This window comes from Fukomys damarensis, unplaced genomic scaffold (assembly GCF_012274545.1).
Source record: "Fukomys damarensis isolate Sample0158 unplaced genomic scaffold, DMR_v1.0_HiC HiC_scaffold_38, whole genome shotgun sequence".
Lineage (NCBI taxonomy): Eukaryota > Metazoa > Chordata > Mammalia > Rodentia > Bathyergidae > Fukomys > Fukomys damarensis.
Genome location: NW_022900950.1, coordinates 12068182 through 12094472, shown reverse-complemented (window position 1 = coordinate 12094472; position 26291 = coordinate 12068182). Strand labels below are relative to the sequence as shown.

At 36.6% G+C, this 26291-nt stretch overlaps 1 protein-coding gene across 4 annotated transcripts in view; it reads left to right on the top strand.

Annotated features, from left to right (window-relative positions):
* Elf2 (E74 like ETS transcription factor 2) overlaps positions 1-26291 on the top strand; it is a 72458-nt gene that overhangs the window by 2272 nt on the left and 43895 nt on the right. For 2 of the 4 annotated variants that reach the window (XM_019208911.2, XM_019208910.2), the window contains exons 2-4: positions 4843-4930; positions 6353-6596; positions 15291-15456. In XM_019208911.2, coding sequence (XP_019064456.1) covers positions 6525-6596; positions 15291-15456 — 238 coding nt within the window. In that variant the 5' untranslated portion in view covers positions 4843-4930; positions 6353-6524. Of the gene's footprint in view, positions 1-4842; positions 4931-6352; positions 6597-15290; positions 15457-22558; positions 22661-26291 lie in introns of those variants that run through there. The other 2 variants (XM_010633911.3, XM_033760029.1) reach the window with 2 other exon arrangements.

Sequence of the window (26291 nt, the reverse complement as noted above, 5' to 3'; positions counted from 1 at the left end):
AAAAAAAAAAAAAAAAAAAAAAGTAGAAACACCCAAAATTTATATCAACTGATAATTGATAAATGTGATACATTTTTACACTGGAATATTCACCAATAAAAGAAAATAAGTAGTTGGGTGTGGTGGTGCACGCCTGTAATCCTAGCACTTGGGAGGCTGAGGCAGGAGGCTTGCTATGAGTTCAAGGCTGGTTTGGACTGCATAGCGAGACCTTGTCAAAAAAATAAAAAGGCATAGTATTTGCACATGACACGCCTATCCTCCTGTATATTTAAAGTAATGCCTGGATGAGTTACAATCTCTAATAATATGTAAATGCTATATAAATAATGTACTATATTGTTAAGGGAATAATGATGAAAAAAGCCCTGTATATATTCAGTAGAAATGCATTTTTTAAACTGAATTTTTAATCTGCAGTTGAATCCAAGGGTATGGAACCTGCAGATAGAGAGGGCTGATAATTCTATTTATAGGAAATGGCCAGACAGGCAAATATCTAGAGACTGAAAGCAGACTAGTGAATGACAGATGGGGAGTAGGGGCAAGATAGGGAATGGCTGCTAATGAATGAGAATTTTTGGAGGGAGTGTTGAAAGTGCTTTAAAATTGTGATTGTACAACTTTAAAGACTATTGTATTTATACTTTATGTGGGTGAACTCTGGGGTATGAGAATTACATCTCAAAGATGTTAAAAGAAAAAAATGAATATATAGTTTTGTTTGCTGTCACTAAATTCCTAAGAGTGCTATACTAATTTGCATTTCAACCAGCACTGTATAAGATGTTTCTCTAGTTTTACCAACAGAACGTTATATATTTTATTTTCACATCTGATGGATAAGAAATGATATCTCATTTTGTTTCAATTTGCATTTGAGTGAATTTTAAGCATCTTTTTTACATTTCAAATTTCTTGTTAATTTTTTTGGTACTGGAAATTGAATTCAGGGTTGCTAAGCTATCTATCCCTTCCCCTCCACTCATTTTTGCTTTTGAGACAGGGTTTTGCTGAGTTGGCCAGTCTGGCCTTGACCTTGTGGTCCGCCTCAACCTCCCAAGTAGTTGTAATTACAGGTTTTTAGCGCGTGCCACCACTCTAGGTTGTTTTTGTATATTTGAGGGCATTTTTATATCTGTTTTCTGGACTTTTTGTGTTTTCTCTATCTTTGCCTTGGGTTCTTGTTCTTTTAAGTATTTTTAATATGTATTAGCCCTTCATGGTGTATGGTATTCTATTTCATGTGTGTCGTGTTATGTATTCCAGGATGGCCTCAAACGCATGGTGTTCCTCCTACCTCTGCCTCCCAAATGCTGGAATTACAAGTGTGTGCCACCAAGCCTGGAAATTGAGTTTTGTTGGTTTTTGTACTCTGTTATAGAGCCGAAATCATAGACATAGTCTTTGATGAGAGTGATCTGTGTTACAGGCATCTAAATGGCAGTCTGAGCAGAGCTTACTTCTGGGTAATTAGGTTAGCTCTCATTGAGCACAAGGTTTTCTTCCGCTCTGAGGATTTACTTAGTACGTGCTAGTCCAAATAGTGGCTCCTTTCTGAAGCATTTAGACTCTTTGAGATTGGTAGTTGTGTGTGTGTGTGGATATGGTCCTAGTGTGCTTTTGTAGTTTCCTTTGTGGCATTTATATTTCTGTAATTATTTCTGCATTTTTCTCCTTACTAGACTTAATAGGCTTGGAATGCTGGATCTTGACCTCATTTTTGTATTCCTAACATAGTTCTGTGTTTGGCATGTAGCAAGTGTTCAATAAAAAAAATGTTTTTTTTTCAGACACGGTCTTGATAACGTAATTCAACTGGCCTTGAACTCGCCATGTAACCCAGGCTGGCCTCAACTCACAGTGATCCTTCTGTGATTACACGTGTGCTCCACCGCACCAGGCTTTTAATTAATGTTCTTGAAAGGCTGATGTAACAGATAGGGAAAAAGTTGTCCTTGAGGATTAGGTGAAATTTGGAGAGCTAAAGAAAAGGTTATTGCTGGTAAGAGAACACCAGCAAAGGGATGCGGAGAGAAGGACGCAGTATGTGTAGCGAACATGAAGAGCTTGTGTGATTAGAGCATGTTTGTTTATTCCTGCATTCCTCATGTATTTACTGTGTGTCTCATTTATAAAAGGCACTGGTTTACGCTATATAAGCCACAGATTTAAAAACTTAGAGAAACATTTTCAAAATTTCGTTCCTTGGGGCAGTAGTTGGAAGTAAGAGTAAGAAGGTGGTAAATAGGGAAACACTTTAAAGAGTACTGTAAGTGTTGGGCTTGATATAGGTGATAGGGGAGGGGAGGTATCAGTAGCAAGTGAATGGTCTGCCGGAAGCTGCTGTTCCCTTGATATTTTGAGGGAAGTGTTGAATATGTTTTGGTGAAGAGGATTGTAGAAAATAGGAGTCCTGAGAGGATGAAGTTACATTGGAGTGAAGATCTATAAATCAGCTAGTAATTAGCCATATGGGCCAGCAAGGGAAAGATGTTTAAGACAGAAATTTAGAGAACAACCACCTGTAGAAAAAGTTGGCGGAATAAAAGAAAATGAGGCTGGGCAACTGAAGACAGATTAGTGGTAGAAATACAGGAACATGGGTCGGAGATTTAGCTCAGTGGCACTGTGCCTGCCTTGCAAGCACAGGGTCCTGAGTTCGATCCCTGCTACCAAGAAATAAAAAAAAAATTCACAAACATGTCAAAGTGAACATTTTACACTGAAAATATAGAGTCAGAGCCCTAGTTTATTACTACACAGTCATAATGGTTGATATTTGGGCATGGAGATGATAAGGGACTAGTGGAGAATTGAAGAGGGGTTGACATTTTCATTCCATTTTGAATTACCACGATATTAACAGTAGATGGATTCAGAAGAAGGGAAGATTAATGCAAAAAGGCAAATTCTAAGGCTATTACAACAGTGTAGATAAATGATAATAGGGACCCGAACAAAGGCAAATGGAGAGGTTTCAGATGACTCCAGGGTATCTATTTTTATACCGCTGTGGGTATTGGGGGAGTTTATTGAGCTGTATACAGTAAGAGAGAGATAATAAATACTTTGGGAGACATTGTAGAGAAAATGATGAGCTTATTTTGAGACATACTGGGTTGCTTCTCCCAGTTTTTCCTATCTCATTTAATGACTATTCTAGGTGCTCAGATCATTATTTTACACCTACACTCACAGCAGCATTATTCATAATATCTAAAACATAGAAGTAACCCCAGTGTCCACTGGCAGATGAATGGATAAGGAGAATATGGTACTGTATACATCCAATACATGGGAATACTATTCAGCATTAAAAAGATAAGTGCTACAATATGCTAAAAAAGAACGAATCTGATCATTATTTTTGGTTTCATTCATTTCCCCCTTCATTTTATACTTTTTTTTTTGGTACCAGGGATCTAACTCGGGTCCAGGCTTCTGCCCAGGTGTCCCTTCACAGGTCTCTTCCTCATTACCCCTTGACTGTATCACGTGTATGGGCTGCTCAAAGTCTAAAGGAAGGCTAAGGAAGGAGCAGCTCTTCGGAGGCCTGTGGCCAGAGTGTGAACATGGGGGGGTGCCTGTCTGCATGCCTTGGGGTCTGTGGTGGAGTAGTGTGGAGCTGGAGGAGGGGGAGAGAAGGGCTGGCTCGGTTGCAAGCAGGAAGGGCAGACTAGCCTTCTGTAGTCCCCTGAATTTGAATGTCCGAATTTGACATTCAAAATCAGAACGTTGACAGTTCAGGTTGTTTTAAAATACGATTGTCAAGATTGGAGGAGAGAAAAATGGCTCAACAGCTTTTTGTCTTACAAATTGAAACTATTTAGACATATGGTGTATAAGCTTCCTTTTATACTCCAGCCCTCAAAACCTTGAAAATTATGTTTGGGCCTGCAAAAGGGAATTGTAAAGGAGTAGAGAGGAGGGACCAGAAAATTCATGGTAGCAGTTCAAGTGAGAAGGATGAGCAGCGTTAAATGCTTCGGAGTCATCAAGTCTTATGAAGACATCTATCCTTTGGACTTGACAATTTAGTAAAAATTTCAGTTGAAGAAGGAAGAGTGTCTGAGAAATCAGAAAGTGAAGAAAGTATAAAAGATTTGACTTTATCTAAAATGGAATTAGATCAGTAGCTGGAGGTAGGCAGAATTGTGGAAAAGGACTTTTCCACTTTTAAGATGAGAGGGTCTTAGAAATATATGTATGTTTAGGTGGAGAGCTGGTAAAAGAAGGTTAAGAAAGAGGAGGGACTAATCGATGGACCAAGGCTCAAGATGAAGAGCATATGTCTGACAGATGAGTTTGAAAGGAGGAAAGGTATTTGAGAAGGCAGATGTTGTATACTGAAGTTGAGTTTAGGGGATGAAATAGCGATAAGCAGTGACCATATATAAGCAATGGTCATATATAATTAATGTTGGTTTATGGTAGTCTCTCAGGTTAGTTTTCATTTTAAAACTTGAGTCCATACTCCTAGAGAGCTGAGGTTATACCTGCAACCATTTATTAAAAATCTGCTGGTTGATTGAAATGTAGCCCATGATATGGGGCATTGGTTATGTATGTTGGGTCTGTCTTTACTTAGCAATTGTTACTTACAACAATCAACTTAACATTGACTTCAAATGTAAATGAATGATGTAACATTTGAAGTTTGATAAAAACTTCTGATTCCACAATAACCTAGAAATAATTTCTTTACTATGTTCATGTAAATGTATATCATGAAACTTTAGAGATAATTTTAATAAGTATTTACTATATAAATCATACCTATTTTGGGCAAAATGTTTTTAATAGCATTATATTAATACTCTTTTTTCCCCTTCTCACTAGTAGTTCCAAAGAACTGCTGGTTCAGATTTTAGCTCTTGCCAAGTTGTGAAAATAGTGAAGGATGCTTAAACCACTTAACATTGAAATTGTAAGTAAAATTTATTTCTACTGTTACTGTGTATATTTGAAAAACAGATTCTGGAAATAGTTTATCTTTTATGTTAACAGTGAACTTTAGTGTGATAGGACTGAATTTTTCTTAAATTTTCTTCTGAGGATATAAAATATTCCTATTTCATGTTTGTAAAATGACAAAGGAGATTAATAGTATTGAATCATTCTTAGGTGGAATTTCTATTAAAAAGGTGTTTTGTTTTCTTATAAAGTTGATGGAAATTCTTTTAGTTTATTTCTGTGTCTGTATGATGCTAGTCAATAAACTCAGGAAAAACAAAATTAATGGAATGGTTTATTAGACTGATTTAGTAATTATTTCTCTTTAAATATGCTTACTTTTTCTATATTCTTTAATTTAGACATTTAAAAAGTCATTAGAAATTTTGGTACTATTTCTGTATGAAAGTTTAATATCCACAAAATCTAAGGAGTAATTTTATTTGAGGAATAATTCTGTTAGGAATAATTAATGCATTAATCCAAATGATGTGATATTTGTCTCTATAAGAGAAAAAACCTTCAAGAGCTTTGTTAAGAAATTACTTGAATCAATTTGCTATTTTGTGTTTTGAACTATAGTAATAGCAAAGTGTTTGTGAGGAAAGAATGATAAAACTATCAAAGGCATTCCAAATGGTTTCATTAGTTTATTTTTAGACTATTTTATTTGAAAGTATGTGGAACTCAAATTAACCTCTTAAAATTCTTGTATTCAGTGTGACTATAAAATGAAATTATTTGCCATAAACAACAGACAGTTTTAATTATATTATTCAAATGAACGAATGTTCCAGAGAAGAATGGACTATTTAAAAATTAACAAATATTGGCTGGGCGTGGTGCTGCACGACTGTAATCCCAGTAGTTGGGAGGCTGAGGCAGGAGGATCACTGTGAGTTCGAGACCAGCCTGGGCTACATAGTGAGTTCCAGATCAGTCAACTACATAGTGAGACCCTGTCTCAAAAAAACCCCAAAAAACAAAAAAACCAAATATTTTAATTTGTTAAATAGGCAGTTTTAGAAATTGTCTCAACCCATCACATTTTATGTGTTCAATATATAAAGGATTTTAAAATTTCTTTTAAAGTATTTCAGTAATAAAATTGTATCTTCACAAAGGGAGAACGTTGTAACATTTTGTCTCCTGGCCTGTGAGTCTAATAATGCCACCTGTGTGCAGTGTCTTGGTAGGAGATTACTCCATGAGTTCCATGAACTTGACTCTGAGAAGTAGAGTGCTCATTACTGCCCTCTTTTGACATGGGGATATGGGAGCCTGTCTACTTTTTCGTAGTTAAAACAATGTTAAAAGTGAGATTGTAAACCAAGTTATTCTTTATGTCCTTCCAGTGTATTTTTTTTATAACTTTAAAAATTCTTCCTCTTTTTAGGCTCTCTGGTTAATCATCTTTAGAAGACTGGATTTCTGGATATCTACTCTCCATCTCTATTGACTTTTAAAACATAATTTAAACCTGTAACACTGGCAATCATCTGTGAACTCTATGAACCTTTAATTACATTGATTCATAACGTTTGAAGCTTCCTCAGGGGAAAAAAACAATGACATCAGCAGTGGTTGACAGTGGAGGTTCTGTTTTGGAGCTTTCCAGCAGTGGAGTAGAAAATCAAGAGGTTAGGCATCCAATGTATTACATTTCTGTTTTGTTCGTAGAAATCAATGCATAAACTAATTTTGCAATGAATAGAAAACAGGTATTTGGGAGTAGAAATGTACACTGCATGAAATTATACATGTAATATGCCAGGGATCCTTACATAAATTAGGTAACAGATTGAGGAAGGAACTTTTACAGAAAGGAATTTTTAGAACAGTTGAAGTTGCAGAACATGGGTATATTAGAATGTACTTGGAGGGAGGAAAAGAGTGGAAAGAAAGAACACTGTATTATTAGTTAAGACATAAATTTAAGTGTTTTTTTTTTTTTTTATTGCTGATTGAACTCTGGTCCTTGCGCTTACAAGGCAAGTGGTGGAACCACTGAGCTAAATCCCTGGCTATTTTTAAGTTCCATGCATGAATAATTTTGGATCATTACCAGAATTTGTAATTTTCTTGTTATTGAGAACATTGAAAAATAAGAGACAGGAGTGGAAAATGGACTTTTACATCACTTCTATTCCCACCATTAGTGAAGATTGACTGTTGGAAGAAGTCTGAATGAAAAAGTAACAGTGCTGGGCTGGGGGTTTAGCTCAGTGGCACTGCGCCTGCCTCCCAAGCACGAGGTCCTGAGTTCAATCCCTGGTACAAAAAAACCCCAAGAAAACCTAACAGTTCTGTCAAAGCAATGGATTCATATTTGGTTAGACATCAGTTGGGAAAGTGGACAGATTTCTGTATCCCAAGTTGGTAGAAAACTTAGCTATTTTGTATGTCTGCTATTTGTGTTTGGTATCAATATGATGTGATAGTGGCATGCTTGAGAAAAAGTTAGGACAGTGTTTTAGGGCCTGGATTTCTTCCCCTCATTCTTGGCGTTTGTACAGTTTTTCAAGATCTACATCATCTATGGGGAAATTCAATGGGAGGGGATAAACTGATAGTCTTTTTGTTTTGTCAGTGGACTTGCTTGCCAACTTAGAAATATTCCTTTTATACAAATGTAAAACTTAATGGACAAAAAGTCCATCAAGAGAAGCCAAAGTGCTGGGGATTTAGTTGAGTGGTGATGCTTCCTGCCTCTCAAGCCCAAGGTCCTATGTTCGATCTCTGGTACTAAAAAAAAAGAGAGAAGCTGCAGCTACCGAACATATTTTACTCCCATAATCAGTTTCTTCCTTGAAGATTAAAGATAACTTTCTGTATGATCACTTCTAAATCACTGCACCAAAGAGATCACAGGTCCAGGGGACTTCTATTCCCTCTTACATCACCCAGACCAAATAACTGTTTTTCTCTCCAAGTAACTTTTCTTTATTGTATAGATTTGTTATGTTAGCATTAAACCCTATGAGCAAAGCTGTCAAGAACAAGAGAATATATTTACCTTGTGTTGATTAAAAAGTATCACTGATTTAAGGAAAAAGAAGATAGTTAATCTCTGGAAGATTACTTACATTTTTCTTTCTTTACAAGGAACCCCAGATGCCCTGGAGCCAGAACTGATTTTCATGGAACAGATAATTTGATAAATGAAATGTCTTTACCAACTTGTTATTGACTAATTATGTTGTAGTCTTACAGGGTGGGCACATTTTAGGGACGAAGTCAGAAGGTATTACCCTTAGGGGACTATTTATTTATTTACAGTATTGGAGATTGAACCCAGGGCCTTTTCTTTGAGCTGTATATCCAGTCTTTTTATATATTTTTAATTTTGAGACAAGCTCTTGCTGAGTCACTAAGCTGTCCACATTAGGCTTGAATTTGCGATCCTTCTCAAAGTAGTGGGATTACAGGAGGTGAGGAATGGAAACATAGAGCTATCCAGGGGCAAGAAAATTCCAGAGAGAGAGAAGTCACTAATATTGGGACTATATTCTGATTTTACAAGGAGAATTTTGAGGATAATGGTATCTGATGATAGATTTTTGTCTTAAGAACATTTCAGGAACACATTTCCTATGTGGATAATATCTGTACTGTAAAAATATAGAGTGGTGTGAGAGAAATGACTTGTCAAATTTCATAATTGTCTAAAATCAGCACGTAATGGAAGCATTTAAAGCGGTGGATGTCTGGAGAGTTATTATTTTCAGGCTTTTTTTCTTTCTTTCTTCCTGATTATAAAATAATACATTATATTCAGTTAGAATTTTTCTATTTCTGAGGCTATCACAGAAAATTATGCTGTCAGTGGAGAATATAGATATAAAAATTATTTTAAAAAGTAATAAATATGTATTTACATATTTAAAATTCAGTTATCAAACTTTAGACAAGAAAACTTACTATTAAGTAAACTTCATATAATTTATATTACTATAAACAAGATTCTTGATGAAATGGTATTTTTTGAATTTACTATCTATTTTTGATGAAAACTCCTAATATAAATATTTCCTTAACATCATTTTACAAATAGCCTATAAATTATCAGCTAGCATCGTATTCAGTGGTGAAGTACTGGAGCATTTCCTTTAAAATTGGAAAAAATATAAGCATGGCCACTTACTTTCTGCTAAGACTTTAACAAATACACTTTGTACTTGGATAGAAGAGATGGAAAGGGTCGGTATTGTGGGATATGTTAATTTACCCATATGTATTTTTTTCTGTCTCTATGAAATGATAGGACAATTTTGGGGAAAATTGATTATATGGACCTAAACATCATGGAGAAGAACACACACTCTGGGATAGGCAGAACACCATCCCAGTCAAAACAATTCGTAAGGTCCTTAAAGACACAATAAGCCTGGGCCATTCCCTTTTCATGCAAGTGGACTCCAGCCATTTCTTTTTACTCACCAGTGGGCCACCTTGCAACTGGATGACTGTCACCTGCAAATGGGCCATCATCTGCTTTCTCTGCAGAAGAGGACTACCAACTCTCATTTCCTCTTTACATAGTTTCACAAGTCCGGCTGGGGATTTAGCTCAGCGGTTCCGCTGCCTTCCTTGCAAGCGCAAGGAGCCAAGTTCGATCCCCGGTACAAAAAAAAAAGAACCACAAAAGATTCACAAGTTCTGCAGACTTCCATCCTCAAACCTCCATAAATATACCAGCCCTGGATGATGATGTGTCCGTCATTTGAGGGTCCACACTGTTTCTTTGAGTGTACCTTTAAACTGTCTAATAAGTCCCTTTATGCCTCTTACTTATATATTCTGAATATTCTTTTTCCACCTTATTCTGTGGCTAGGGTGGGTTTTAAGTTCCTTTTCTCTGCTTTAGAAACCTCTTAGGACTCTGCTGAGCAACAGTAACAGGCAAATGACTTGTGTACTTTGGGTGATAAAAATTGGTTCTCAGTGGGGATTGTAGAAGACTTCTTGGAACTGGATGAAAAGGCAACAGTACATTAAAAGGATTTGGACAGATGTTGGAGGCTATAAAGTAACATAAGCAAAAACACTACCATTTAAGAATTAGCAGGTGCCAGTAGTCAGTTTATGTGACATAATGTAGGAAATAAGCCTGTGTTAGTTTCCTGGGGCTGCTGTAACAATGTAGTATAAAATTGGTGGCTGAAATAACATGTTTATTTTCTTAAAGTTCTGAAGGCCAGGATTTTGAAATCAAGGTGTCATAGTTGGTTCCTTCTGAGGGCTAAGAGCAAGAATATCCTCCATGACTATTTCCTAGTTTTCTTGCTGTATAGATGATGTTCTTCCTGAGTATATATCATTTTCCTTCCACTTTGGTCTGTGTCCGAATTTCCTATTTATTTAGCTGTGCTGGGGATCAAATTCAGAGCCTTACACCTGCTAGGCAAGGGCTGTACCACTGAGCCACGTCCTCACCCCCAAATACCCCCTTCATAAGGATAATAACAGATTGGATTAGCAGTTTTATTATAATTTGACCATCTGCCAAGGACACGCTCATACAGCTATTAGGGGTTAGGACTTCACTGCTTTTTAGGAAACAATTGAACCAGTGACAGGTGAGTGAAGGCAGTGTTTCAAAGAATAAAAAAAATGTTGAGTGTGTTAACTTTTTCTTTTAGACAAATGATGGGGAGTCATTAAAGCTTTTCATGCAAAATAATATAAACAATTTTGATTGTAATATGAAAAGGAACCCTCCAAAGTTGAAAGCAGGCCTGGCACATGCCTCTAGAGTTCAACGCCAGCCTGGACTACACAGTGAGACTATCTTAAAAAAAAAACAAAAAACAAAATTGAAAGCAAACAGATGATTGTGAAGTAGTTCCATTGGGATAACAAACTGTGCTAAGCACTTTATGCATATTTAATTTTCAAGGGACTGATATGAATATTACTATAATTTATTTTTTAAATAAGAAAAAGGTTATAGAGTGGGGTAAAAAGGGAGAGATGTTGCTACTTAGAACTAAATAGACTTGTTAAACTTGAAGTGTAGGCTAAATATTCATCTGGTATGTTGATCATTTATATTTTGGTTCTGGAATTGAGATGGGTTACAGCTGGGTACGATCACTTAGTAGTCGTTAAGTACTTAGTAGTACTTGAAACAGAATGATTGGGCTTGTCTGAAGAAATAGGTTAGGTTAAAAAAAGAAAGATGCTGAGGAGAGAGCTGTGTTACTTTGGCTGATCTTGATTCGGTGCTGGAGAAAAGCGGGGAAATGCTAAAGTGGGGTGATAGAAAAGGATGGAAGAAAAAATTTCCCAGTGCTGGGGACTGAGTTTAGTGCTTTTGCTCTGAACTGTATCCCCAGCCCTTTTTATTTTTTATTTTGAGACAGGATCTCACTAAGTCACTAAATTAATTGTTCCGTAGCCTCCCATAGTGCTGGGATTTACCGGCCTGTACACTTGGTAAGAAAAATAAATTTAAAACAAGGTAATAGTGTGTAAGCATATGAAGCATAGCAGCAGGGAATGGAAATTAAAATAAAATTTATTCTTTTTTTTTTTTTTTGGTACTGAAGATGAAAGCCAGGGTCTCCTGCATTCTAGGCAAGTACTATGCCTCCAAGGCACATGCTCAGCCCCTTATTACTGACATTTGGCAAGAAAAGTTTCAGTTAGGTAGTGGACTCCACATAAGTGAGGGACCATGCTTCTTCTTGAGTGGTATATATAAGGATAAAAAGTAAAGATCAAGCTGGGTGTGGTGGCACACTTGGGAGGCTGAGGCAGGAGGATCGCTGTGAGTTAGAGACCAGCCTGGTCTACGTAGTGAGTTCCAGGTCAGTCTCAACTATATAGTGAGACCCTATCTCAAAAAACAAAAAATGAAACAAACAACCCGTTATCTGTGTGGAGGAGAGGTATAAAGTACCTGCAGGGGGACAAACATTTTCTGCCTTCATCTGGGTAGTGCATTCAAGGGTATATATATATAAAAATCCACTGTGGTATACACTTACAGTTGTAAACTTTTAAGTTTTATCTCAATAAAAGGGCAAAAATATACTGAAAAATCATAAATCATACTACTCAGGAGCTCAGGATCTCATGAGACAGGAGTTCAAGGCTAGCTTGGGTGACATAGCAAGACACTGCTGCAAAAACATCAGCTGTTATATAGCCAGGTAGTGCTACATATAGGCCATGGCTGCACAGCTGAGCCAGAAAGCATAGAGCATACAACTCTTGGTATAGCCAATGTATGAAAAAGCCTTTTTTTTTTTTTTTTGGTACCGGCAGGAACCACTGAGCTAAATCCCGTGGCTGAGAAAGACTTTTTGTAGTGTTAAAAAGTTGAACTCACCTTCTTTGTCTCATGCAAAGTAGAAAGTTGTTACCTAGCATAACATTTTATATTTTAAAAGTAGCTTTGCTGTATCCTCATTTTGCTACTTAAATTTTTTTTGGTACTGGGATTGAACTCAGGTCCTTGTGCTTGGGAGGCAGGTGCCAAAACCACTGAGCTAAATCCCCAGCCCTTTGCAACTTAAATTTTTGATGAAATGTTTCATACAAAATGCAGTATATAAAATATATACATCTGGACATGGTGGTACATGCCTGTAGTCCCAGCACTTGAGAGGCTAAGGCAGGAGAATTGCTGCATTTTTGAGACCAACCTGGTCTACATAGTGAATTCAAGGATAGGCTGAAGTAAATAGACACTGTCTTTAAAAAAACCAAAAAAGAACATATTGCCTATCACTCAGGTTAAGAAATACAAATTATTAGCTAATATTTTAGAATATTAAATATGCCCCTTTCTTACATCCCCTTCTTGTCCTCAGAGGTGCCATTATCTTAAATTGCATATTTTAATATTCTTTGTAGTATTTTATCATTTCTGGAAATATTCCTAGGCAAATGTTATTTTGAAAAAAATGATTGGAATGCTGTCTTAGCTACTGAGACAGAATACCTGACACCCACAACTTAAAGGAGGAAAGGTTTGTTTTGGCTCACAGTTTGTAAAGGTTTCAGTCAATAGCTGGCTCCAAAGGAGGGCAGCATGGCACAGGGGCATTGCTCAGGGCATGGCAGAGGCTGGAAGCAGAGATTAATCAGTCTTGGCCTCCCTGTCACATTTAACTATAAACTCATCAGTGGACCAATAGACCCCCATGGGTGTCTTCCTCCTATGATCCAGTCACCTCTCCCAGGCCCCACCTATGAGCACCTGAGGCTTTGAGGAGACACCTACATGGAAACCATACAGATAACGTGGCTGAATTTGGGAAGGTCGTTACTCTAAGGTTCATAGGAGAAGGCATCCAGTTAGAAGGTCACCAAATTTCTGGCTTTTGTCCTTAGGTAATCAGTGGCAATATGAGGAGTGAGTTTTTGGAAATGTGAGGCACCTCCTGGTCAGTTACCTGGCTGTGCTGCAGCGTGAGCTGGCCCTTACATACTTATTCAGGGTTTATATGAAGAGAGTTCTGTTCTGTGGTTTTTGTTTCTAAGCTTATGGTGGTCCCCTCCAGGGGGTAGAACAAAGCAGAACACATTTTGGGGGAGAAATGAATGCCTTCAGTTGAGCCTAGACAGCAGGGAAGGTGGAGTGAGTAGGTCCATCAGAGCCAGCCAGATGTGGGGAGAGTCTGGAACAGGCTCTCCCGGACATCTGTCCTTCTGAGAGCGTTTGTGGTCATCTTAGTCAGAACAGCGTTCCATGCTGTGTCAGGATCACTTTCTTCCATCTGGACTGGTTACCCAGATCTCCCTTTACAATCTTCCTGAAGGTTCCTGTTTCTCTTTATCACGCTGGATCTGCTGTGTCCTAAATTGACTTTGTCTTCTAAAAAGTTTACTTGTTTTTGGATGGGATACCTCTTCAGTTGCATCTTAAGAAAGGATGGGTGGAAAGTAAATGTTTTGAGATTATGTCTCAAATATTTTTATTCCGCTTTTATAAGATAGTTTGGTAAATTTTAGGTTAAACTTAAGAAATCGCTCCACTGTCATCTTCCTTTCAATATGACTGTTGAGAAGATTGAAGTCTGTGTTCTAATTCTTTATACTATGATTAGCTTGTTTTTTATTTCTAGAATCATCTTTTTTTGTCCCCAGTATTATATGATATATCAGCGATGTGCTTCAGTGTAGGTGCTCCTTTTTGTTTTGTTTTGTACTGGGGATTGAACTCAAGTGCTTGCAAGGCAGACGGAGTGCCACTGAGGTAAATCCCCAGCCCAAGTTTTCCTTTTTTACTGGACACTTGGTAAGTTCTTTCAACTGTGCAGTTTATAGCTTCAGCTCTAGAACATTTTCTTTATTTTGTTCTAAACCTTATTTTCTTTTTCTCCTTTCCTGTTCTGTCCTATTTGCTTTTTCTTGAACTCCTGTGACTCACATTTTTGGACCTCTAAGACTGGTCTCTTCATATTTTTTTAATATTTTTCTCTGGTGCCTAGAGATTGCTTCATTTTTATTTTTGAGTCTCTGTCCTTCCTGCTTCTCTTCCTCCTCCTGCCCTTGCTCCTTGCATCTTCCTTTTTCTTCTCCCCCAAACTCCTTTCCCACTCACAGAAAACTGTTGTTTCTAGTTCTTCCTCGGCCTTCTTTCTCTTCCTTCTCCACAAAACTGTTGATTCTTTTCCTCCTCCTTCCTCTTTCCTCTTTCTTCCTCCACAAACCTCTGTTGCTGTTTCTCTTCCTCTACGAGCTTCTGTTATTTTTTCTTTCTCTGAATTGAAGCCAGGGCAAGCATTGTACCACCGAGGTACATCCCTGGCCCTATTTCATTTCAATGCTTGTGTTTTTAATTTCCTAGAACTACTTTATCTTTTATTTTAAAATATTCTTTACTAAATTGTATTCTCTGTGTGTTTTATGGATAGAAATAGTACCTCTGGGAGGAAGCACTTAGTGGTGCTGTCTCTGGATTTGCTATGCAGTAGTGTGTCCTTTCCCGGCATTTTTGCTCTCCTGGGTCTGCTAAAGTACCTAATACTCATCTGTGGAGTTTCAGTCTTCTAAGATTTTGTTGCTCATATCTTTTCTTGTGAGTTTAGGCATAAAATACTTTTACTGCTGTTCTAGTGCCTTTCATAAGGGCCTAAAATTATATGCCTGTTTTTAATCCACCATCTTAATTCTCAAGCCCCAATTATTTAAAATGTTTAATCCATGTCTTTGGAAACTTTAGAAGATTATTCAAGTTAGCTCTTTTCATCTCTTGTTTTTACATTAATATTTGTAATGTGCTGTGTGGTGTGCTTAGGGTTGTATGAGTTCAAGGATTTATAAGTGAATTTAGAATCTATGAATAAATGGTTGATTGTTTTTAAAATTTGCTCTTATAGGAAAGTGAAAAGGTTGCTGAGTACCCAGCAGTGATTGTGGAGCCAGTTCCCAGTGCCAGATTAGAGCAGGGCTATGCAGCCCAGGTTCTGGTTTATGATGATGAGACTTATCTGATGCAAGATGTGGCAGAAGAACAAGAAGTTGAGACCGAGAATGTGGAAACAGGTAGACATCTTGAAAAATGTTCATTACTTAAAACTTTCTTATTTTGCAAACGTTAGCATTATGATTGCTAGGTAAATCTTGTCTTGAATAACCTCTTCTTAATGCTATTTAGTATAACTTGGGAATCAGCGAAAATATCTGTTTATGAGAATTTATGTAGATTTAATAGAGTTCTATATTATAATTCTTTAAGATGTAACAGAGCCTCATGTCATCAGGCTCCATAATGATAATTAATTTAGGGGGAGCACAGATACTAGCTGTTATCTAGTTATTGACCTCTACTACTTATAGAGGTCAGTAGGTTAGTATACGAAATAACTTTCTAGGGCTAGGGATTTAGCTCAGTGGTTCTGCTACCTGCGGAAGAGGGCCAGTAAGGTTTGGACTAGTGATCCTCTTGCCTCAGCCTTTCAGAGTGCTGGGATTACAGGTGTGCACCACCGTACCCAGATAACTATATATTTAGTTGGTGAATTAGTATATATCAGTGGCGGACCTATGGCATGCATGTTGTTTTTCTTTTAAGACAAAAGATGTTAATGTGTGAGTTGTTTTTCCTAAACTAAAACCTCAGCATTCAGGTTTAATTGCAATGTTGGTACTTTGTGATAAATAAGTGGGTTTTGGGTTGCATTTTGGGCACTCGCCTCTAAAAGGTTCTCCATCACTGGTACACTATATAATTCTTGGGGAAATCTTTTCACTTTTATTGTGACCATAAAAAAATAAGAGTATTTTCTTAGAAGGATTGTAGTAACCATTATGTGATAGTAAACATGAAAATCTATCTTAAGCTACCTGTTAATGTTGGAAAATAATATTTAACACTTGACTTATAGACCTAGTAAAATACATTCAGATATATTTCTGTAAATGTAGTAAACCTCATGATTAAAGGTTTTGGATATTTGATGTCTTTGTGCTTTGCCTGGTGGTACTCTGGGACTGCTAGCTTCTTGCAGTTTAAAGTTTTTTTCTTTTTCTTTTTTCGTTGTTACTGACCTGAGAGATTGGAAATTACTTTGCTCTTGAAAGCAGTGATGATAACTGTATCAGCAAATAACAGCTGAAATACTACTGTTTATTTTTATCAAAGCAAGCAACCAGCTCGGTGTGATGTTGAACACCTATAATCCCAGCACTCTAGAGGCTGAGGCAGTGGTATTACATAGCAAGACCCTGTCTAAAAACAAAACAAAACAAAACAAAATCAAAACCAAAAAATTAATTAAAAAACGAGGAAGCTGGACATAGTGGTGAATGCCTACAGTCCCAGCACTCAGAGGCTGATGCAGAGGGATCACCACAAGTTTGTGGCCAACCTAGGCTACATAGTCAGTGCCTGTCTCAAAAAGCCAAACAAAACAAAACAAAAAAACCACTAGGAAACCAGACACTTCATAAAGGCCTCTTGACTATGTGTGAGGTGGGACCTGACCCACAGTAGATAATATGTACCTCTTCAATAGGGCTTGGAGAATTTTCCATTCTGAAGATAGAAATATAGTGGCTGAAATGAATTTTTTTTTTTTTTTTCTGTACCGGGGATCAAACTCAGGTCCTTGTGCTTGCAAGGCAGGCAGTGGAACCACTGAGCTAAATCCCTGGCCTGAAATGAATTTTCTTCTAGAAGAAAAAAGAATAGCAAAAAGTATTAGATACAGTGATGTTTTAGAGTATATGTTACGCTGATTTTACTATTTTCACATAATAAAACAAATAACACAAGAGAGCACATGATAACTATAGAACTCTCCAACACAAAAAAAGTGATAGCAGGTCACCAAATATTATTAGTTGTACAATTGACTATAAATGTTACATTAATTTAATTTCAGTAAAAGCAGAGTTTTTTTTTTTTTTGGTACCGGGGATCGAACTCGGGTCCTTGTGCTTGCAAGGCAGGCCACCGAACTGCTGAGCTAAATCGTTGGCCATAAAGCAGTTTTAAATAGGAAGTGGATGTAATCTGCATAACGAGTTAAATTGTCTAAGTTTACTTGAGCTCTGAGAGTGATGGTATTCACAGGCAGAGATGAGGGACTGGTGTGAGAGGGTGGTGGAAGACTTGGGAAAAGGACTCTGTGATTGTTTTATAAGTGGCTCTTGAGTACTTGATAGACTTTTCTTGACACAAAAGGAAATGTTAGCAAGTCACATATAGTATTTGAAAATACTATGAAGTTTCTCTTGCTTAGATAATTCCATTTTGACTCATGAATTTTAGTGCAAATTTATAAGGGTTGTGTAGTAGTCATAAATTTATTTTTATATCAACAAATCTGAGCTTTGTTTTGTTTCTATTTTTAAAAATCCTGCATTTTAAATTAATAAAATTCTGAATAAATTTTCATTCTTCTGATACCTAAATCATACATGGATGAATAAAAATTATTCTGACTTAATCTAGTGTATGTTTCCTTTTACATAGTGATTAGGATCAGGTTCTTTTCTTGTAACAGTAATTTGTAACTTAAATTCCAAATACATTTGTGGTTTGGAGAAGAAATGGAAGAAAAAGTAAGAGGAATATTACAAGATGGCAGTTTTATTTGATCAATTAGGGGAATTGAGATCTGTATAGAGTAAGATTTCCATGTATACATCTAGGAAACACTTCTGGAATGTTATCTACATTATAGTTTAGATTATATGAGTTATTGTATCAGTTCAGAATGCTCATAGTTACATTTATTAATCCTTTATGTTTTCTGCATATCCTCATTGAAGTTTTTCTTCTTTTATTCCTATATACTCATAGGTTTGTGTCTGTATTAGAAAAATTGGGCTGGGGATTTAGCTCAGTGTCACCATGCTTGCCTCCCAAGCACAAATTCCTGAGTTCAATCCCTGGTACCAAAAAAAAAAAAAAAAAAAAAAAAAAAAAAAAAAAATGTAAGTACACTCCACAAAAAAAAAAAAAAAAAAAAAAAAAGAGAATAGTAATATCATTGGTATCCAAGTAGGATTCTCAAATCCTATAATGATTTTCATATAGCCATCTTCATTGTTTTGTGTTTAAAAGGATTTTTCATTTTGTTAGTAATTTTGGGCTATTTTGCTTGAGTGTTTTATAGACTGTAGTTTTATTTCCTTTACAGAGCTTATTGTAACACTAATACTCTCTTAGATCTTATAATTTGAAACTTTAAAGTAAGTATATTCATCTAAACCTGTAATATGTTGGTTGTGGCGGTAACTTTCTGATTACTCATTGTAAGATCCAGGGAGGAGCTGTGTATGAAATGTGAAGGGTGATCATGCCTGGCAGCAGATTCCCAGTGCTGAGGCTGCTGGTAGACAGGTCTGGGGAGTGCTGGGAGGAGGGAAGTTTCTGGGATTCTTTAAAGAGATTCAGAAATGCAGTTTTCACATTTTAAAATATTATGTAATGTAGACAAGATGTAATCGCATTGGATCCTAAGAGTAATTAAGCACATAAGGAAGCAGAAAGACTGGAAGGTTTCCACAGAAAGTGCTATGGAATCTGTGTCTGAGTAGGTACAGACGAATTTGCTGACATGATGAAGCAGGAAGACCAGCAGTTACAGTGTGAATAGAGGGCTAACCTAAGACATAGGAAACCAAGGTAGCAGCAGTGGGAACAGATGGGGGTATATCGCCATTATTGTATATGAGCTGCTGGGATTTGACATAGCAGACAAGGGAGGCAGGCCCCGTCAGTGGTTTTTTACCATAAGCAGTGAATATTATCACTTAAGGACTTGAAGAAGGCATGGTGTTTTGGGAAGCAAGTAAGTTTGCTAATAGTCATGTTGATTCTGAGTTAAAAATAGAGCATCTAAGGAGTAACATGTAGGGATTTAAAGATGCACAAAGGTATAACTAGGGTTCTATCACAAAAGAGATGGTGTGTCCACATTAGGGTGTCTTCTAGCATGTCTTAATAAAAGAGCTAAGGCTGGGGATGTAGCTCAGTGGTGCTGTACCTGCTTCGCACGTACAAGGTCCTGACCTCAATCCCCAGTACCGGGATAAATAAATAAATAGTTACAGATCTTTGGGTGGGATTAGGATGACCACAAGAGAGCCTGGTACTCCCGAGCTAGCACAGTAACAGAACAGCTTCTGCTCTTAGACTCAAGAGGCCAAGGAAAAAGAGAATCCAGAATCCAGAAAAAGCAGTTCTAGAGAGTCTTTTGGGAGAATGTGGGACCTTGGTCAAAGGACACGGTTGGAGTGTAGTGCCACAGAAAGGGAGCCAGGAGTTAAGTTTCCTCATTTAAAAAATTTTTCATCCTGTGTAAACTCTGGCCAAGGCACTCCATTGACCAAGCCCAGACTGAGGCCCAGTGAGTCCTGTTGATGGCATCAATTTTCTGGGAGACAGCAGGATAAAGAAAGATGGAGAAGGGATTGCAAGGGACAAATAGAAGATGTCTAGTACAACTGAAGAGATTGATTTGGAAATCTTTCTCATTTGAAGCGATGGAAATAAATTAGCTCTCCAAGGGGAAAGGTTGTTGAGAAATTTGCCTACGAGGGAAGATTTTTTTGTTTTTGAGACAGAGTCTCTCTTTGTAGCCCAGGCTGGCTTTGAATTTATAGCAATCCTCTTGCCTCAGCCTCCTGAGTGCTGGGATTATAGGCCTGTACCATCACACCTGGCCTCTGGGGGAAGATCTTAATTCTGTATTTGTCTGTGATAGAGAACACAGGGATGCAGAATTAAAGAATTAACCTTAGTGGATGCTTAGTTTTTGGAGGACAGAAGAGCCAAGGAGTAGTCTTAATAAAAGAAAATTCTGGGTGACTGTGAGATCATTTTTTTTTTCCCCTTAAAAGCTTCCTGCAGTAGAAAAGGGAAGAATATTGAGTTGGAGTAGTTAGTTCTGGTCTCAAATTTCTCTCTTATTATTTAGCAGGACATAAACTTTTCACTCTCATAAAACTGTTCCACTGTCCTAAAAAAGAGAAATTCAGGTTTTTAAGAATTCTATAAAGGAAAGCACAGTCCTTATGATATATAAATGTTCCCTTCACTTCATTAACATTTTTTCTATGTGTCTTCAATATGGACAGCTATTTATGCTTTAAAAGAGAATATTTGCTTCACTTGTTTATATCTCTATTATTTTTCTCCTTTCTTTCATTCCCACTTGAAAAAAATGCTTTATACTTTAGTTTATACTTTGTCCTTGTCCTTTTTTAACTTACTGTGCTCCTGTATCTGCATTTATCCTACTGAAGTTTTTTTTTTTTTTTTTAAACTGGATATCAAAGGCGACTTTTCTGCCAAACTCAGTGACCTATTAAATCATCCACAAGTAGATTGTCCATCACCTGGCCTTTTTATCAGGTGAAAATATGTATTGCCCAGCTCTTTTCTTTAAGGCTCATTGCCCTGACAAGTTCTATTTTTGCTTCTGAGCTTTAGGGTTTCCTGTATTCATCATGTGCTTGGGCATCTTCTATTCTTTAAAGCACAACTATCTGAAACTTTCCCACAACTGTTATGGCCTATAAAATCAATCTTGTATGATCTTCTGTTACACCATCTGGGTTTTAGGCAGTTCTTATATATATACTTGGTGAGTCTGTATGCACCTTGAAGACAGAGATCCTATTTTGTTTTTTAATATACTGTTGAACATGTAATAGCTAATTTCAAAGTATAAATCAAGACAAATTAAGATTCAAGTTAGTATTGTATAATCAAGAACCAAGTATGTAAAATCGTAAATTTCTTTTTTGTTAAATATGCACTAAATATTGATTACCTGAAGGTTATTGAAAAAATAAAGAAGCAGTCATCCAAAAATCATAAAAACGGTCATTTAAAGCATTATATCAAAGTCAAGATATTATGTTTAGATGAACTTTGTCTTGTAATCCCAGTTAATTTTAATTATTCTTGCTTATAGATAAATTTGTTTGTTTTTATAGCAAAAGCAATGTATATACAATGGAAAAATTGAGAAGTACTGCAAAAATAAACTGAAAATCATTACCCAGTCTTACCCAGTTAAGCAAGGAGAGCAAGGACTGCTGTGTTGCCCATTGTCTCTCTCAACTTTGAGACGTTGCCTCAGATAGCTGGTACCCAGGCACATGCTAACTTACCCAGTGGACTACTGCTTTTTTAAATATTTCTTTCTAGTCTTTTGTTTTGTTTTTTTTGAAACAAGGTCTTGCTGTGTAGTTCACACTGGCCCTGAACTCACTGTGTAGCCCAGACTGGCCACAAACTCACAGTGATACTTCTGCCTCAGCCTCCTGAGTCCTGGGATCACAGTTGTGTGCCACCATATCCAGCCTTCTACTCTTTTAATGAACATTTTAAGCATAATTACCTTCTTATGTGCAACACAAATACACGTACCAATCTTTACTAATAAACATTGGCTGTGAAACATCCTTTTAGCTTCCTACTTCTCTCTTCTGGTCATTCTGGACATAATTTGCTTCTTAACTGGGCATCAAAATCTGAGACGTTACCAGGTGCAGTGGTGCATGTCTGTAGTATTGTGTCTGGGAGGCTGAGGTAGAAAGGTTACAAATATGAGTCCAGCCTTGGTAATTCAGCAACTTGATGAGACCCTGTCTCAAAATAAAAAAATAAAGGGCTGGGGGTTTAGCTCTGTGGCACTGTGCCTGCCTGGCAAGCGCAAAGTCCTGAGTTTGATACCAAAGAGAAAAAAAAAAAAGATTTGGGATGTAACTCAGTGTAGGCTCAATAACCAGTATCACAAAAACAAAGCAAAAACCCAAGCAAAACATAAAACATTGTTGTTAATGGTTATAGTTAATTATAAAGAAAACTTTGAAAACCTTTTTTAGCGAGAAACAAATTTCTGTTTAAAGATTAGTTGAAAAGATAGATGAATGATAAGAATTTTTATATAATTTAGTAAGAAAACTGCTTTCTTAAAATGAAAGTTTAGGCTCTTAAAATACAGTTTTTTAAAAAATCACATTTTTCTACTGAAAAATTAGAAGTTAAATTTCTTTCTTGAAAAATACCATGACTAATTTGAGTTCATGACGAGCTGTGATAACTTCTGTAATTGTTATACCATCAGAAACCCTCCCTGTGGCACAAAAGGACTCTTTTAATTAGAAAATATTGTTGCCACAGGGAGGTAGAAGAGCGACATGAAAAACTGGGGACCTGAAAAGGAGCCCCAGTCCTAGGATTACCAGAGGTGAAACAGATTGAGCCACAAGGAAGAAAATGCTGGTAGGTTGGTTTTTAATTTATTAAGAATGTTTATATTTTTATATTTCATTAAAGTTATTTCATCTACCTGTACCATTTTTTTAAAAGTGACATTGATTTCTCTTGAAGGTGGGAGAAACAATGAAATAGTGGTTTTCTTCCTAAATAGTTTGCTGTTATTCCTGATTCCTAATATTTGTTTCTTTTTTCTGTTTTGTGTGTGTGTGTGTGTGTGTGTGTGTGTGTGTGTATAATTGAACTCAGGGCCTCAAGCTTGCCAGGCAGGCACTGTGCCTCTGAGCTGCATCCCTGGCCTATTTGTTTCATTTAATAAATGAAATTCTGCTTCTTTGGAAGCAGCTATTAATTGAGCATCTTCAATTCTTTTATTTTTTTCTTCTTTTTTAATCTAGACATTTTCCTTAATTAATTTATTTATTTTGGGGGGCTTTTGAGATAAGTCTTGCTATGTAGCTCAGGCTGGCCTTGAACTTACTATGTAGTAGTCTAGGCTGGCCTCAAATTAATGGCAATCCTCCTGCCTCAGCTTCCAGAGCACTGGGATTATAGGCGTGCACCACAATGCCCAGCAACTCCTAAATTTAAAAAGTTTTCTTATGTTTTGAGGTTAGGTATAGGTGTTCCAAAGTGGCAAAATATAAATCTTAATTTTGTTTAGTTTTCATTCTAGAATTATTTAAATTACAATGATGGTATGATAGAAATCATTAGAAAGCATTGAAGAAAATTTTTAAATATTTTATATCTGTACTCTATGTAACCTGAAATGTTATCAGTGATAAGAAACGTGACTTTTATACTGTTAAAGGAAAAAATGCTGCCAATTTTATATTTAAATGCAGTTAATTTTAAGATAATGTACTGATTTCAGAAATGTCGAGATGTGAAAAAAATGTGCATCTTAGAATTAATAAAACAATATGCTATCATGTAAAATTCTCATTTCCTTGGCAATAGACATTAAAATATCTGGCTTATGAAAAACAGGTGAGAAGTGTAGAAGTCTTCATGTGTGCTGAGGAAGCGCTCTGTATTCATTACTATTCCTAGAGGCAGAATATTTAAAATAAAAATTATTTAATTATATTGTTTAAAAGTGTTCTAGAGCCTGGGAGTGTAACTCTGGTAGAGGGCTTGCTTAGCATGTTTGAGGTCCTGGGTTTGATCCCCTGCATCAAGTTAAAAAAAAGAAAAAGTTAAAAGCATTTAAACTAGTTGTAAGGCATTATTGGATTATGGAGAGACAGAAAATTTAAAAAGTATTTTTATAGGATGCATTTACTTCAGTAGTTTCATCCTACTTGTCAGTTTGTAATGGGATTTTATGATCTGAAAAGAAAATGAATTGAAGCTTCTGCTTTTTAAACTATCATTTTAAAACAAGGTCATTTCAGAGCTTTTTAAAATAGCCACAGATTTTTATTGCACTCAGCTGTATGTCTTACATATTATTAATTATGTGAAGGAAAAAATGGTGGCCAAAAGCAAAGAACTGTTTTGTCAATAAAGCAGAAATGACAAGGAATGTTTTAAAATGATATTTGTATATTTTTCATAAATATCTGTTATATAAGGGGACAAGTTTTATCTATACAGTAGATCATTAAAGGGTGTTAGGTTTTGGAAACCAGTAGCATTCATTGCTTTGTACTCCGAGGCTTTTTCAGTACCAGTTAATTTTCAATTTTTTGATACAGTAGTATGTCTAATAAAATTTTTATTCAGGTGGAAAATTTTAAAAGTAAAATTTACTTTTTATTTTTAAGGTATACAGCATGATTTATGGCACACATGTACTGTGGTTGGTAAACTGGTTAGTACAGTGAAGCAGATTAACATATGTCAGCTCACTTTTTTTGTGACGAGAGCCCTTAAAATCCATCAATTTAACAAAAATTCCTAGTACCATGCAATTAGTTTTAGTCATTATACTGTACATTCTTTGACCTGTGTCTTCCCATATGAATTTCCCCCTCCCACGCACTGTCCTGTATTTTTTTCTTATAATGTTGTCAAGTAACTTTTTAGCTTAACTACTTCAACTTTATTAGATGAATAAATGGAAATGCTTTAAAACACATCTAGACAGAGCCATACGTCCATTCTGTCACTGGTCAGCACATACAGAGGGCTTGCAGTGTGCTGGGCTCAATGCTGATTTTCTTGTGGTGAACAAAACCCTCTGTTTGCCCTCATGGGCTTTCCGCTTTGTGGAGCTGAAGCATTAAATTACTACAATAAAATGTAATGAGTATTATGATGGGATCAATTAAAGATTTAGGGAAGTAAAAACCTGGAGTTTCTGGGGAGGTGTGTCAGCATGCCTCCCCGAGGACCTGATGAAAGAAGGGTTTGGGGTCATTAGCCAGGCAGAAATAGTAAATTTAAAAGTGTAGAAGAAGAAGGAGGCCATGGCTTGTTTGGTTGGCTGAAATAGATTCAGTATGTCTAGAATATGGGTTAGGGGAAAGGGAGGAGATTAAAATGAGGCTAAAGAGGTTAAAGAAATCTTATTGCTGAGAGCTATTTTTTTGTTTGTTTTTGAAGCACTGGGATTTAGACTCAGGGCCTTCTGCATGCTAGGTAAGACCTCTTCTACTGAGTGCATCCCCAGCCTTTTAAAAAACAATTTTAGCTGGACATAGTGGTACATACCTGTAATTGTAGCACTCTGGAGGATCACTGTGAGTTTGAGGCCAACCTGAATTACATAGCAAGATCTACCCCGCTCCATCTCCATATATATATAGCTATATATATCTTCCCAGACTAGTCTAGAATTTGGAATCCTTCTGCCTCAGCCTCTTGAATAGCTGGGTTTACTGGGGTAAACCACTGTGCCCAATTATGGTTGAGGGCTTTTTAGCTTTGAATCTGTCTTTTAGGGGTGGGAGACAGAGGGAGTTATTAAAGGCAATTGTAAGCCTATTAAGACTGGTAAGCAGTTTTAAAAAAAAATACAAATTTAGTTCTTTCTAAGCTGAGTGCTATAAATGAAAAGAAAAATAAAATCGTCAAAGAATTACCTAAAATAAAGCCTGAACTCCTTAGCTCCTGATTGAAGTTTCTTGTTACCTAGTTAACTTTTCTTAGTCACTTCCACTAAATTGTCTGCCTCTACAGATTTGGGCTCTAGGTATACTCATTGCCCATGTGAGCTAGTTGTAAAAGTGATAGAGAATTAAGGTAGGTGCACATGTGTCCTCTCCTTTTGGAATAAGACATTGGGTGCTTTGGTACAGTACAGTTTCAGGAGGAGGAGGGATCACTGTCCCTTACCCATCCTCCATGCCTGTTGGTGTAAATTGTGGGTTTTACCATGGCCTGGCTGATAGTCACAACAGTAGTCCTGATTGAATGCCATGACCGTTTGTTCCATTTGTTAGATTTATCTGTGTCTCTCAGTTATATAGTAGGAATATTATTTTGATCATTTGGACTAAGAAGGAAATAAGTTGATGTATTTCTTCTGGTTCTGATGTCTTTGAGGACTAACCTATATGTAACAGTTATCTTGAAACTCTGTTAGTATATTCAATACTGCACACGGTCAACTGGTTTACATTTTCACTGGTGGTATAGACAGTGTTGTGGGCCTTAGTAAATATTCCATAAGCATCTGTTATGGTTT